The sequence below is a fragment of the Schistocerca piceifrons genome, chromosome 1, assembly GCF_021461385.2.
Source record: "Schistocerca piceifrons isolate TAMUIC-IGC-003096 chromosome 1, iqSchPice1.1, whole genome shotgun sequence".
NCBI classification, from domain to species: domain Eukaryota; kingdom Metazoa; phylum Arthropoda; class Insecta; order Orthoptera; family Acrididae; genus Schistocerca; species Schistocerca piceifrons.
The window spans coordinates 788377954-788392473 of NC_060138.1; the positions used below are offsets into that span (position 1 = coordinate 788377954).

The following is a 14520-nucleotide window of genomic DNA, read 5'->3' on the forward strand; positions in this document are numbered from 1 at the left end:
TTTTGGAATAACCCTCGTACTTTCAGAAAAGACTTCCTGACATTTAAATCTATACTCGATGTTAACAAATTTCTCTTCTTCAGAAACGCTTTCCTTGCCATTGCCAGTCTACATTTTATACCTCTCTACTTCGACCATCATCAGTTATTTTGCTCCCCAAATAGCAAACCTCCTTTACTACTTTAAGTGTCTCATTTCCTAATGTAATTCCCTCCACATCACCCGACTTAATGCGACTACATTCCATTATCTTCGTTTTGCTTTTGTTGATGTTCATCATATATCCTCCTTTCAAGACGCTATCCATTCCGTTCAACCGCTCTTCCAAGTCCTTTGCTGTCTCTGACAGAATTACAATGTCACCGGCGAACCTCAAAGTTTTTATTTCTTCAGCATGGATTTTAATACCTACTCCGAACTTTTCTTTTGTTTCCTTCACTGCTTGCTCAATATACAGATTGAATAACATCGGGGAGAGGCTACAACCCTGTCTCACTCCCTTCCCAACCACTGCTTCCCTTTCATGCCCCTCAACTCTTATAACTGCCATTTGGTTTCTGTACAAATTGTGAATAGCCTTTCGTTCCCTGTATTTTACCCCTGCCACCTTCAGAATCTGAAAGCGAGTATTCCAGTCAACATTGTCAAAAGCTTTCTCTAAGTCTACAAATGCTAGAAACCTAGGTTTGCCTTTCCTTAATCTAGCTTCCAAGATAAGTCGTAGGGTCAGTATTGCCTCACGTGTTCCAATATTTCTACGAAATCCAAACTGATCTTCCCCGAGGTTGGCTTCTACCAGTTTTTCCATTCGCCTGTAAAGAATTCGAGTTAGTATTTTGCAACCGTGACTTATTAAACTGATAGTTCGGTAATTTTCACATCTGTCAACACCTGCTTTCTTTGGGATTGGAATTATTATATTCTTCTTGAAGTCTGAGGGTATTTCGCCTGTCTCATACATCTTGCTCACCAGATGGTAGAGTTTTGTCAGGACTGGCTCTCCCAAGGCAGTCAGTAGTTCTAATGGAATGTTATCTACTCCCGGGGCCTTGTTTCGACTCAGGTCTTTCAGTGTTCACGCAGTATCATATCTCCCATTTCACCTTCATCTACATCCTCTTCCATTTCCATAATATTGTCCTCAAATACATCGCCCTTGTATAGACCCTCTATATACTCCATCCACCTTTCTGCTTTCCCTTCTTTGCTTAGAACTGGGTTTCCATCTGAGCTCATGATATTCATATGAGTGGTTCTCTTTTCTCCAAAGGTCTCTTTAATTTTCCTGTAGACAGTATCTATCTTATCCCTAGTGAGATAAGCCTCTACATCCTTACATTTGTGTTCTAGCCATCCCTGCTTAGCCATTTTGCACTTCCTGTCAATCTCATTTTTGAGACGTTTGTATTCCGTTTTGCCTGCTTCATTTACTGCATTTTTATATTTTCTCCTTTCATCAATTAAATTCAATACTTCTTCTGTTACCCAATGATTTCTACTGGCCCTCGTCTTTTTACTTACTTGATCCACTGCTGCCTTCACTATTTCATCCCTCAAAGCTACCCATTCTTCTTCTACTGTATTTCTTTCCCCCATTCCTGTCAATTGTTCCCTTATGCTCTCCCTGAAACTCCGTACAACCTCTGGTTCTTTCAGTTTATCCAGGTCCCATCTCCTTAAATTCCCACCTTTTTGCAGTTTCTTCAGTTTTAATCTACAGTTCATAACTAATAGATTGTGGTCAGAGTCCACATCTGCCCCTGGAAATGTCTTATAATTTAAAAGCTGGTTCCTAAATCTCTGACTTACCATTATATAATCTATCTGAAACCTTCTAGTATCTCCAGGCCTCTTCCACCTATACAACCTTCTTTCATGATTCTTGAACCAAATGTTAGCTATGATTAAGTTGTGCTCTGTGCAAAATTCTACCATGCAGCGTCCTCTTTCATTTCTTACCCCCAATCCATATTCACCTACTACGTTTCCTTCTCTCCCTTTTCCTACTACCAAATTCCAGTCACCCATGACTATTAAATTTTCGTCTCCCTTCACCATCTGAATAATTTCTTTTATCTCATCATACATTTCTTCAATTTCTTCGTCATCTGAAGAGCTAGTTGGCATACAAACTTGTACTACTGTAGTAGGCGTGGGCTTCGTGTCTATCTTGGCCACAATTATGCGTTCACTATGCTGTTTGTAGTAGCTTACCCACATTCCTATTTTCCTATTCATTATTAAACCTACTCCTGCATTACCCCTACTTTACTTTGTATTTATAACCCTGTATTCACCTGACCAAAAGTCTTGTTCCTCCTGCCACCGAACTCCACTAATTCCCATTATATCTAACTTTAACCTATCAATTTCCCTTTTTAAATTTTCTAACCTACCTGCCTGATTAAGGGATCTGACATTCCACGCTCCGATCTGCTTGCCACTGTTGAAAAGACTGTCAGTAATTATAACAAAACTTTGCTATGTTACAGTAAAAACAGAGAAACCTACTTTTATTCAGAGAGTGGATTTCATAAAACAGCCCAAGAAAACAATAATTTGAATACCGGAACAGAAACAGACCTACCAGCACAGTCCAGATATTGTCTGAAAGACTATCTTTTAAATCTTAAAGAAGACCCATTAGATTTATGGAACCACATCATTGGTACTACCTATCCAATGGTACATAAAATTGCAGTCAAATATTTGAGCTATAGAGTGACAGCGTCAGCTTCTGAAAGACTGTTCTTAAAATTAGGATAAGCTCTCAGACAACAATGCAACACACTGAAGGGAAAATTATTCTCAATTTTTTTTTTCCAACCGGTATAATTTGTTGTGGGATATGTAACGATAATTGTAGCTGTATTTATTTATTCCTTAATACGACATGCGATGCATTTGTTTATTGCTTTTGATGTCATCCTATAAATTAATCATTTAACCTCGAATTTAAAACCATTGAGGTTTTAGAGGTTCACTATTATCAGCCCTTGTTGTTTAGACACTGGTGACGAAATTGAAAGCCTAGCCAATGACAGTAATTCTTTTATTCCTCTCATTGTCAATAAATTTAGTGATATTGACCATATGCTGTTGTATTCGAAGACGAGGATGTAACTGCTATCACCTTCAACATCTGCACTGTGGGAATGGGTACAACTCTGAGTAGGTAGGAGTCAATACCTACTCACATGACCACATTAGTTTCAACGATGTCGAAGGTTACAGTTTACTTTTTCAAGTTATAAGCAATTACATTTTATGTTTACTTTTGCAGGTGGCAGTTATCTTTGGCATAATGCTTTAGTTAATGGTCAATGAATGTGAAGATTTGACTGTTTATCACTGCTCTCCTACTTATCACGAAAACTTACGTGATAAGAATGTATCTGCTTGATGCATCATTTCCAAAGCAAATTAAACAATAGCTTTTTATTTGCTTCCAATATCTATCACAGCTAGGATAATAGTCATTTCTTTGTGGCGACTAGTTTCAGATCATCACGTCCATTTTCAAGCCATAGCCCATAAAAGATTTTATAGTGTTAACAAATGCAAAAATTACATTGTACTACCACTATGTATAAGTTGAACATAACATAAAGCAATATAAAATTTTTCCTTCTGTGCAATCCATCATTTTACACACCTTAAATCTAAGTGTAATCATACAGTCCACCAATGTACAAATGAAAACCAAAATTATAAACCATTTCATGAATATCAATTGTTAAACTTCATATGAATGTATAATATGGTTTACATCCAATCAAATGAAGCAAATTGAAATGCTACGCTACGCCAGTTGCCTCGTAACCTCCGCAGAGGCCACTAGTAGCAATATGCGACAACCTCATACATAACTGAAATGTTACTTGCATTTTTTAGACAGTGGTATTAGACTACTTAACACCACACGCCTTCACTACACTGTTACACTTACTTATAATCATTTTGACATTTTTACATACATAATTAGAATACATCACACATTATAACAAAATCAAAGAAGTGCTACAATACAGCACGCCCAAAACCAACATCTATCAGTCTCGACTGACAGCCACATGCAATTTTCTTATTTTTCTTTTCTCCTCCCTCCTCTCCCTCAAATGTTACATTCAGTTACCACAATTATTCATCCTTGAACAGCATTGTACGCTATGATCAGATCACATTACAAATTTTAAAATCTTAAAACATTCTCAGCAATAGGTAAAGTCCTCATATTTGCCATATTGTAAGTGAATTACTGACATTTAGATAAGTCCTGCCTGTAGCATATTCCATAAGTGGGCTGAGCACATAAATGACATGTGGTACCATACCCTGTTACACATTAAGCTACCAGTATTATACTCGTACCAATCAAATAATATTATTAACCCACATAAATAAAATATTTCTTTATAAAACATGAGCACTACCACCATTGGTTATCATATATGCTTATACATCTACCACTGGTTCTTTACCTACACCTGCATTTATTGTGAATCTCTCGTGCAGCACAAAGTCCCAAGTGACTGGAAAAAAGTGCAGGTGACTCCAGTATATAAGAAAGGTAAAAGAGCAGACCCACAAAATTACAGACCAATATATCTAACTTCTCTTTGCTGCACAGTCCTTGAACATGCTCTCTGTGTGAATATGATAAAACTTTCTCGAGACTAAGAAGCTTATGTCCACGAATCAGCATAGTCTTAGAAAGCATCGCTAATGCGAAAATCAGATTGCCCTTTTCTCACAAGATAAACTGACAACCATGGATGAAGGGCAACAGGCAGATTCCATATTTTTAGATTTCTGGAAAGCATTTGACATAGTGCCCCAATGTAGGTTATTAACGAAGATACAAGCATATGGAACAAGTTCACAGATATGCGAGTGGATGGAGCACTTCTTAAAAAATGGAACCCAGTATGTTGTCCTCAACAGCGATTGTTCATCAGAGACAAGCTTATCGTCTGAAGTGCCCCAGGAAAGTGTGATAGGACCACTGTTGTTCTCTATATACATATATGATTTGGTGCACAGAGTGGGTAGATACCTGTGGTTGTTTGCTGACGATGCTGTGATGTACAGTAAGGCATCGAAGTTGAGTGACTGTAGGAAGATACAAGACAACTTAGACAAAAATTTCAGTTGGTGTGATGAATGGCAGCAAGCCCTAAATGTGGAAAAATGTAAGTTAATGCAGATGAGAAGTAAGAAAAAACCTTAAATGTTCAGATACAGTATTAGTAGTCTCCTGCTTGACACATTCAAGTCATTTAAAACGTCTGGGCGTAACATTGCAAAGCAATATGAGATGGAACAAGCATATGAAAACTGTGGTAGGGAAGGCAAATGTTCGAGTTCCCTTTATTGGGAGAATTTTAGAAAACAATGGTTCACCTATAAAGAAGGCCACATATAGGATGCTGGTGCGACCTATTCTTGAGTGCTGCTCGAGTGTTTGGGACCAGTACCACGTCAGATTGAAGGAAGACATCGAAGCAGGCTGCTAGATTTGTTATTGTAGGTTTGAACAACATGTAAGTGTTACAGAGATGCTTCGGGAACTCAAATGGGGATCCCTGGAGGGAAGGTAACCTTCTTTTCGAGAAACTCTATTGAGAAAATTTAGAGAACCGGCATTTGAAGCTGACTGGCAAACAATTCTACTGCCACCAACGTACATTGCGCATAAAGGCCAAGAAAATAAGGTACGAGAAATTATGGTTCATACGGTGGCGTACAGACAGTCATTTTTCCCTCAATCTACTTACAAGTGGAACAGGAGGGGAAATGACAAGTAGTGGTACAGGGTACCCTCTGCCATGTGCCATACAGTAACCTGCAGAGTACCTACGCAAATGCAGATGTAGATCTGGCGTAACGCCCCATACTTGCTGATTATTTTTATACAGCTACTAAAACACTGTCTTATGTATGCATTAGCTTTTATGCAATTACTGGAGAAGAAATAAGTGGTGATACAGCCTGAAGCATAAAATGTGTTGTAACTGGAAGTATCAATTTGAGAGGGAGCATAAAAAGACTACATGTTGTCATCAAACAGATAAAGAGAAACTGTGAAAAGTAAGCTAAATCACATCAAGAAACAGATATAAATTTCCATTAATGTCGCTCTAGAAAGTAAATCATTGGAAATGAAAGATGCATAAACATTCCATTACTTTAAGATTCTGCTACATCTAAATTGCTAGAAGAAAAACTCCTTGAAAAATGGTACAGAGGAAAAAATGAGAATCATCATCTTTTTTCTCTTTCGCCTTTTACTCCTGTTTTCTATATGTCAGCATTGTTATGTGGGTCCTGACAAAGTTAGTGACGGGGTGGTGGGATTCCCTTCCTAATGCTATCACTCACCCAGGACATAAGCTGTCTGCCTGTGTTTAAAGTAAATCTCATGTTCAAGTGTGAGATAAGTCTCATGTTCAAGTGTGAGAATGTCTTCAAACTCTGAAAATAGCTGAATGATATACAGCTGAAATATTAGAAGAAGAAGTGGCATTTATGTGGCTGCATGCCTGAAACTTAATGGAGGAGTCATTATGCCACGAAGACACATTTGCATAGCCTATATTTGAGGTGGGACATGGGTAAAAGCCTGGTATTTACCTAGTTCAATGGGCAAAACTACCTAAAAACCACATTCAGCCTAGCAGGCTCACCGGCCCTTGGTAATGGGAAACTCGGATTCTATCTGGGGCTTCTTACCTCCCAAATCCCAAAAGTGGTGCATTAATGTACTCAGCTATCTGAGTAGGTAAGGATGAGACAGAGTATATAAAACAAGCAATCAGTCTGCAGCAGAGTCTGCAAAATAAGGGGGAAAAGGAACTTAGTATGTGTGGGAAGTGGCAAGAATAACAACAGGGTGTATACGTGGACAAGGAAAAGAAATTCCCGGATTTCCCGGTTAAAAATACGCTTTCTCCCAGGTGACAGTATATTTTCCCTTATCAATCCTTTGAACGGTTATGGTTTTATACACGGGCGTGCAATTTCCCGGCACTTTAGAAAACTAAACTGAGGGAAGAAGACATGCTTTGGAAATATCTTTGATGTGTAGCAACATGTACACTGCATATTTTCGTATTACGAAAGCATACATTGGAATTCCACCAAACACCGCATGTTACTTTCCGACTCATCGAAATCGAGATTTTGATGCGCTTTTGTAAGCAGCTTGTAGCTCATGTCATGTGATCTCGCCAGCCGATGACAGCGGATATTCAGAGCATAGGATACGTGATGTAGTCAGCCAACAGCAACATCACTGTTATGTAGCACGAACACACAAACAGGGAAAGCTAATACTTTAAATTAAAATATATAGTGTTGCTGCAAGAAAAGGAAAGCTTTCACATATAATATTGGTCTCTAGCTGCAAGAGAAGCTAAGCTTTCGCATATACTGTTGATCTTTTTTGCGTGTGTTACACTTCAAGATACCTCACACAAATGTGGCAGTAAAATTTTTAATAATGACATAAATGTCTGATCTTCAGGGTTCGAAATTCTTCTAAATGGCTCGTCATCAAAGAGTTGATTTTTAAATGAGAGTCAAATGCTCAGTGATTTAATAAACTCATGGTACTTTCTTGCACATAGTTCAACTTATGTAAAAGGGTATTTACTTTGAAAGTAACGATTTTCAAACCACTATTTGGAATATTTTCCCGCGACCTGTTAGAAATAGGTTCATTTCAGCAGTTGCCAGAGAGTCCAGATAACAGACGACACCGCGCTTGGGTACCTATCACGACGTAGGAAGCTCGTATGTACATACGTGTAAAACATTGAAAGATCATACATTATGTCACAAAAGAAACAAGACATCAGTGGATACTGAAAGAGCACCGGAATTTTGTAAACCATATTAAAATGTGCGCATTTAAAGTGCATACTTAAATGGCACATTTGTATGTCCAGATTCCCAATGAAGTAGACCTCCACCTGATATTAAGCTTTTCAGTGTGGTTTTCGGGATGTAAATTTTCTTGGAGCACCAGTACTGCATTATATCATGTTTGGTTCTTTATTATGGCATAGTGCCATATGTGCTAGAAAATGAAAACATGCACTTGAAATGCAGCGAACAGTTGAAACTAGCCAGTACTGTGGAATTAAACATTTCGTTTCAAATAAATTGACTGCCTCTGCGGAAAAGGTTAAGAAAAGTCTAATTTCTTTAGCAAACAGACAAAAATAACTTCATTGTTCTGCAAAGCAATTAATGCTTGACTGTCAGAAAGGTGGAAATAAAATAAAAGCTGAAACTAATGACATATTTCAGCCTATCGTAATTATGTGAATGTGTTTAAATTCACTTGATAGCTCCTGGCCACAGATATCCGTTTTGTTTTCATTTGACGTGAGAGTAAACGAAGAGGAAACAGTAGAATCACTAAATGTAAACACGGGTCACGTGGAGACTACCCACTAGAACTCATCACACTGCCCTGCGCATCAGCCCCGGATCTACAACATTTGTGAACCGGGTCAATACTAAAAAAAGAAATCGAATTTTCAAAATATTTTCATCTTGTAGCGCACATCTTTCTGAAAAGTCAAACTTTATTCAGCAGAGTGGAAATTGAAATGTCCTGTGGTGCCTCTCCTGCTCCCAGTCGGACGGTTTGACAGCCTGCCTCTCTTTAAAAAAAATCTCGCAATTAATAGCAGATGGGATTATCTGTAATCGGGAGAACAAGAACTCTTCAGAAAATCTGAACTCTTTACTTTCTATTAGTTAATAACTTGCTGTTTTGTGTGACATAAAATTAAATATAGGATATATAAAACCAATACTGACAAGAGGTAAGCAAGAAATTACACATTTCTTCAAACCTTAGCATTTTTTTCTCTCTAATGTTGCTACAGCTTTACATGGCGTGCTTTCCTTTCTGCGAAAGAATCTATTACCTCATCAAAGTTCGTCAAATGTTTTGCTACATGAAAAATCGAAATGTCCTTATCTAATACTGAAAAAGCTGTTAATACAAATAATACTCAAGACTGGTGTGGTTTCTCGTTCTGATTACATCTATTTTGTCACTGTCTACTAGATAAAACAAAATAGGTCTTTCTAATATGGCAGCAATTTTATAACACATCAAATAAATGAGACTGTTTTGGCACAAATGGCCATTTTTGTAACATGACAGAATATAATCCAATAAATACCAATATCAAATGCCTATTAGGCCTACCACAAGCAAAAAGCTTTATGTTAGGATATAGTTTCACATTTCATTCATACGCAACAGCTTCTCAAGCATGAGATTGAAAAGTAGTATTACGAAATTTTTATATAAATTTGGAATAGTCTTATTCTTCCATAATTTGTGTGATGTCCCCATTTCTTCTCCTTCCTCGTCCAAACAATCGCCAATTCTGTAGCTATTGCTGCCACTGTCAAAATGTGTTCGCCGATTAACTTCACTAACCCTGCCAGAATCACAGGTTTAGTTATCCTGCGATTATTTTCCGGTTAGGCGTTATTGCGTGTTCGAACAACACTTTTCCGCGTTACTTCTGGAATAGAACTTACGCGGCTGCTAGCCAGGGACTGTACTACTGGACTTACAAGTGTAGCAATCTGGCCAAAAATTTTCTGTCAAAATTTCGTTTTCTTGGATACACCGAGAAGATAATACGTAATCTTTCTCACCTGTTATTCCTGTCAGTTGTTCTGGTAGTCTGAATCTATGGATTTCGCTAGTAATTATAACAATTCTGATCATTCGCAAACCCAATCAACAACATAATCAGACAGCAATTGGCATTCATCCGTTCGGCTTTACTCCCTCAGCTATAGCCCCGTCCCCTTTTGTCTGCGGAAAGTTTACCCAGATGTGACGAGGATTCTCCTGACAGAGGCATCACGTACACTATGCATGCATTCAAAAGTCAACTTATGATTCATTCAGAAATCAACTTAAAATGTGTTCAAAAATGTTCAAAAACCAATAGGCAAGCTTTTCAAAATCATATGAGTAATCAATAGGCAAAAGTGCGCAGGATGCTAGGTGCTTTGTGAAACAAGTTTTTTTTTTTTCCTTGAGAATATGAATTTGGTGCCCCCTTTTCCCAGTAGCATCTAGCTGCTTGCTGCGACAGCTTGCACAGCCAACAGCCACATTCCTGTTGCCAGAAGTGGGAGAATCTACTACTCAAATGTGACTTAACTGCGCATGCGCATGAGCCCGTGCATAACTGCTAAAACAAATTGAATGTAAACAGTTGCGACTTCACGCTCATTGGAGGCAATTTGTTGCTATAAAGCACTGCATAGTCTTCCTAAAGCCTTTGACATGTTTTCAATTGGCAGGCGCTTGCATGAGCACTGCGTGTCATTGTATATGGCGCATTTCCTTTGCGATTTAAGTTGTTTTCATTTTATTCTCTCATTTATGTTTTGTTGTTGAGGTATTATTCTGCAGTAGCAGGATACAGTAACATCCTTTGTTAGAGTATCAGTTCTTACCAGTCAAAATTACAAAAATTTAACTGAAAACTAAAACAATGAAAAATTCCCGGAATTCTAAAAATATCCCGGGTTTTTCCCAGTTTTCTCCCCGATGAAAAAATTTCCGAGTTTTTCCCGGATCTCCCAGTTGTCCTGGGTCGTATACACCCATTGTCCCAGGTCGTATACATCCTAGCACAAGCTCGGGATGCTTCAAGGATGGGGAACGAAATCAGCTGTGCCATTTCAAAGAAAAACCCTAGCATTTGACTGTAGCAAATCAGCGAGATCGTGGAAGGTCTAAATTGGGATGGCTGGACAAACATTTGAAACACATTGTTGTTGTTGTGGTCTTCAGTCCTGAGACTGGTTTGATGCAGCTCTCCATGCTACTCTCTATCCTGTCCAAGCTTCTTCACCTCCCAGTACTTACTGCAACCTACGTCCTTCTGAATCTGCTTAGTGTATTCATCTCTTGGTCTCCCTCTATGATTTTTACCCTCCACACTGCCCTCCAATGCTAAATTTGTGATCCCTTGATGCCTCAGAACATGTCCTACCAACCGATCCCTTCTTCTAGTCAAGTTGTGCCACAAACTCCTCTTCTCCCCAATTATATTCAATACTTCCTCATTAGTTATGTGATCTACTCATCTAATCTTCAGCATTCTTCTGTGGCACCACATTTCAAAAGCTTCTAATCTCTTCTTGTCCAAACTATTTATCGTCCATATTTCACTTCCATACATGGCTACACTCCATACAAAAACTTTCAGAAACGACTTCCTGACACTTAAATCTATACTCGATGTTAACAAATTTCTCTTCTTCAGAAACGCTTTCCTTGCCATTGCCAGTCTACATTTTATATCCTCTCTACTTCGACTATCATCAGTTATTTTGCTCCCCAAATAGCAAAACTCCTTTACTACTTTAAGTGTCTCATTTCCTAATCTAATTCCCTCAGCATCACCCGACTTAATTCGACTACATTCCATTATCCTCTTTTTGCTTTTGTTGATGTTCATCTCATATCCCCCATTCAAGACTCTGTCCATTCTGTTCAACTGCTCTTCCAAGTCCTTTGTTGTCTCTGACAGAATTACAATGTCATTGGCGAACCTCAAAGTTTTTATTTCTTCTCCATGGATTTTAATACCTACTCTGAACTTTTCTTTTGTTTCCTTCACTGCTTGCTCAATATACAGATTGAATAACATCGGGGAGAGGCTACAACCCTGTCTCACTCCCTTCCCAACCACTGCTTCCCTTTCATGTCCCTCGACTCTTATAACTGCCATCTGGTTTCTGTACAAATTGTAAATAGCCTTTCGCTCCCTGTATTTTACCCCTGCCACCTTTAGAATTTGAAAGAGAGTATTCCAGTCAACATTGTCAAAAGCTTTCTCTAAGTCTACAAATGCTAGAAACGTAGGTTTGCCTTTCCTTAATCTTTCTTCTAAGATAAGTCATAAGGTCAGTATTGCCTCAAGTATTCCAGTATTTCTACGGAATCCAAACTGATCTTCCTCGAGGTTGGCTTCTACTAGTTTTTCCATTCGTCTGCAAAGAATTCGTGTTAGTATTTTGCAGCTGTGGCTTATTAAACTGATTGTTCGGTAATTTTCACATCTGTCAACACCTGCCTTCTTTGGGATTGGAATTATTATATTCTTCTTGAAGTCTGAGGGTATTTCGCCTGTTTCATACATCTTGCTCACCAGATGGTAGAGTTTTGTCAGGACTGGCTCTCCCAAGGCCATCAGTAGTTCCAATGGAATGTTGTCTACTCCGGGGGCCTTGTTTCGACTCAGGTCTTTCAGTGCTCTGTCAAACTCTTCACGCAGTATCGTATCTCCCATTTCATCTTCATCTACGTCCTCTTCCATTTCCATAATATTGTCCTCAAGTACATCGCCCTTGTATAGACCCTCTATATACTCCTTCCACCTTTCTGCTTTCCCTTCTTTGCTTAGAACTGGGTTTCCATCTGAGCTCTTGATGTTCATACAAGTGGTTCTCTTTTCTCCAAAAGTCTCTTTAATTTTCCTGTAGGCAGTATCTATCTTACCCCTAGTGAGATAAGCCTCTACATCCTTACATTTGCCCTCTAGCCATCCCTGCTTAGCCATTTTGCACTTCCTGTTGATATCATTTTTGAGATGTTTGTATTCCTTTTTGCCTGCTTCATTTACTGCATTTTTATATTTTCTCCTTCCATCAATTAAATTCAATATTTCTTCTGTTACCCAAGGATTTCTACCAGCCCTCGTCTTTATACCTACTTGATCTTCTGCTGCCTTCACTACTTCATCCCTCAAAGCTACCCATTCTTCTTCTACTGTATTTCTTTCCCCCAATCCTGTCAATTGTTCCCTTATGCTCTCCCTGAAACTCTGTACAACCTCTGGTTCTTTCAGTTTATCCAGGTCCCATCTTCAGAGTCCACATCTGCCCCTGGAAATGTCTTACAATTTAAAACCTGGTTCCTAAATCTCTGTCTTACCATTATATAATCTATCTGATACCTTCTAGTATTTCCAGGATTCTTCCATGTGTACAACCTTCTTTTATGATTCTTGAGCGAAGTGTTAGCTATGATTAAGTTAAACACAGTACTCCCAAATGTGAGTCTAGTGTGCTAATCATTGTGCCATCTCACTCAGTATAATTTGGACAGAGTTAACAAAATGGGAAGTACTAAATAGGTTTGTGAAAGTGAACAAAAATTGCATTAGATGACAAGGAGAAAGAAAAATTGGCTAGAACATTCCCACATCAGAAGCAGCTCATTAACAGGCACACTAGCAAGAATGATGAAAGGAAAAAAAGAAGGCAAGAGAGAAATATACAGAATATTAAAGTGAAACTGAAAAATAGTTGTTTAATGACAATAGGTAGTACAGAAGACAGCAAGAGAAGGCTAGCCATTTTTATTTTAACTCCTACAAAGGTGACAAAACATTAAATTGCATTTTCAGTTAAATAGAAACAATATAACATTGCAAAAGTAATTACCTGAATGACCACATGTAATGAATATAATCAAAAAACCTGCAATAAGATGTGAAAGCTGAATCATACGAGTAAACAATATGAAGTTACTTTGCAAACACACGAATGAAGTATGGTGAATTTTTGTTACAAATCAGTATATTTGATCCAAGATAGAAGACATTTTAATAATTATGTATGTATTATTTGTATGTTCTATGCTGTCTACAAAACCACAAAAGATACTTTTTCAGCTGACCATGCTATTCTGAGCTCCTGAACAAAATAACACTTGAAAAATGTATTTCTAAAGAAAGTACCAACCTGCATTTGAAACAGCATTTTCCTTGTTTGATGTAATGGCAGCATTATTGAGAGGGACTGGTCTATTTCCCGTAGCGCAACTTAATAGATTGTTAGGAGTAAGATTGTTGTTATGATTATTCTCCTTGTTGTCGGCAACACTGAGCGAACACCGCTGGTCATCCATTCTTTTTGATTGGAAACGAGAAAGTAGATCAAAAAATGATTCCTCGTCTTCCATATGTTCTGTCTGTGCAAAAGAGGAAAAAAGAAAAAAAAAAAACTTTTTCAAGTTGTATATAACCATGAAAACAACAATATTGAACCACTACCCTAAACAAGCTTTAAAAGTAGAAGCTTCAAAAAAGTTATTTGTAGACAAGTACTCCAAACAGCATGAAAGATAAAGGCAAATAGCCTTTCTGTTTAAGTAAAATTCTACTTACATAGGAAAAAAATTACCCTAGTATTTCCTTCTCTCTTGCCTTAATTCTGCTAATTAATCTTTAATGACATGGAGTTTATGAATTTTGTATTGTCATCTAACTGATCTATCACATTATATTTCATTCCTCCTCTCCCTCCTTAAATTCCTTATACCAAGAATCCACACGTAATGTACATGGGGTAATTACCATGTTAGAGAATATGGAGGGATTCTGATTTGGAGGTAGTATAGCATCACTTACATGTATCTGAGGTCTGACAGTATACTATGATGATGATACCACCATA

At 38.0% G+C, this 14520-nt stretch overlaps 1 protein-coding gene across 2 annotated transcripts in view; it reads right to left on the minus strand.

Annotated features, from left to right (window-relative positions):
• The window catches only part of LOC124713109 (G-protein-signaling modulator 2), a 144176-nt gene that overhangs the window by 60420 nt on the left and 69236 nt on the right, over window positions 1–14520 (minus strand). For both annotated transcript variants that reach the window (XM_047242924.1, XM_047242923.1), the window contains exon 11: window positions 13807–14035. In XM_047242924.1, coding sequence (XP_047098880.1) covers window positions 13807–14035 — 229 coding nt within the window. The remainder of the gene's footprint in view (window positions 1–13806; window positions 14036–14520) is intronic.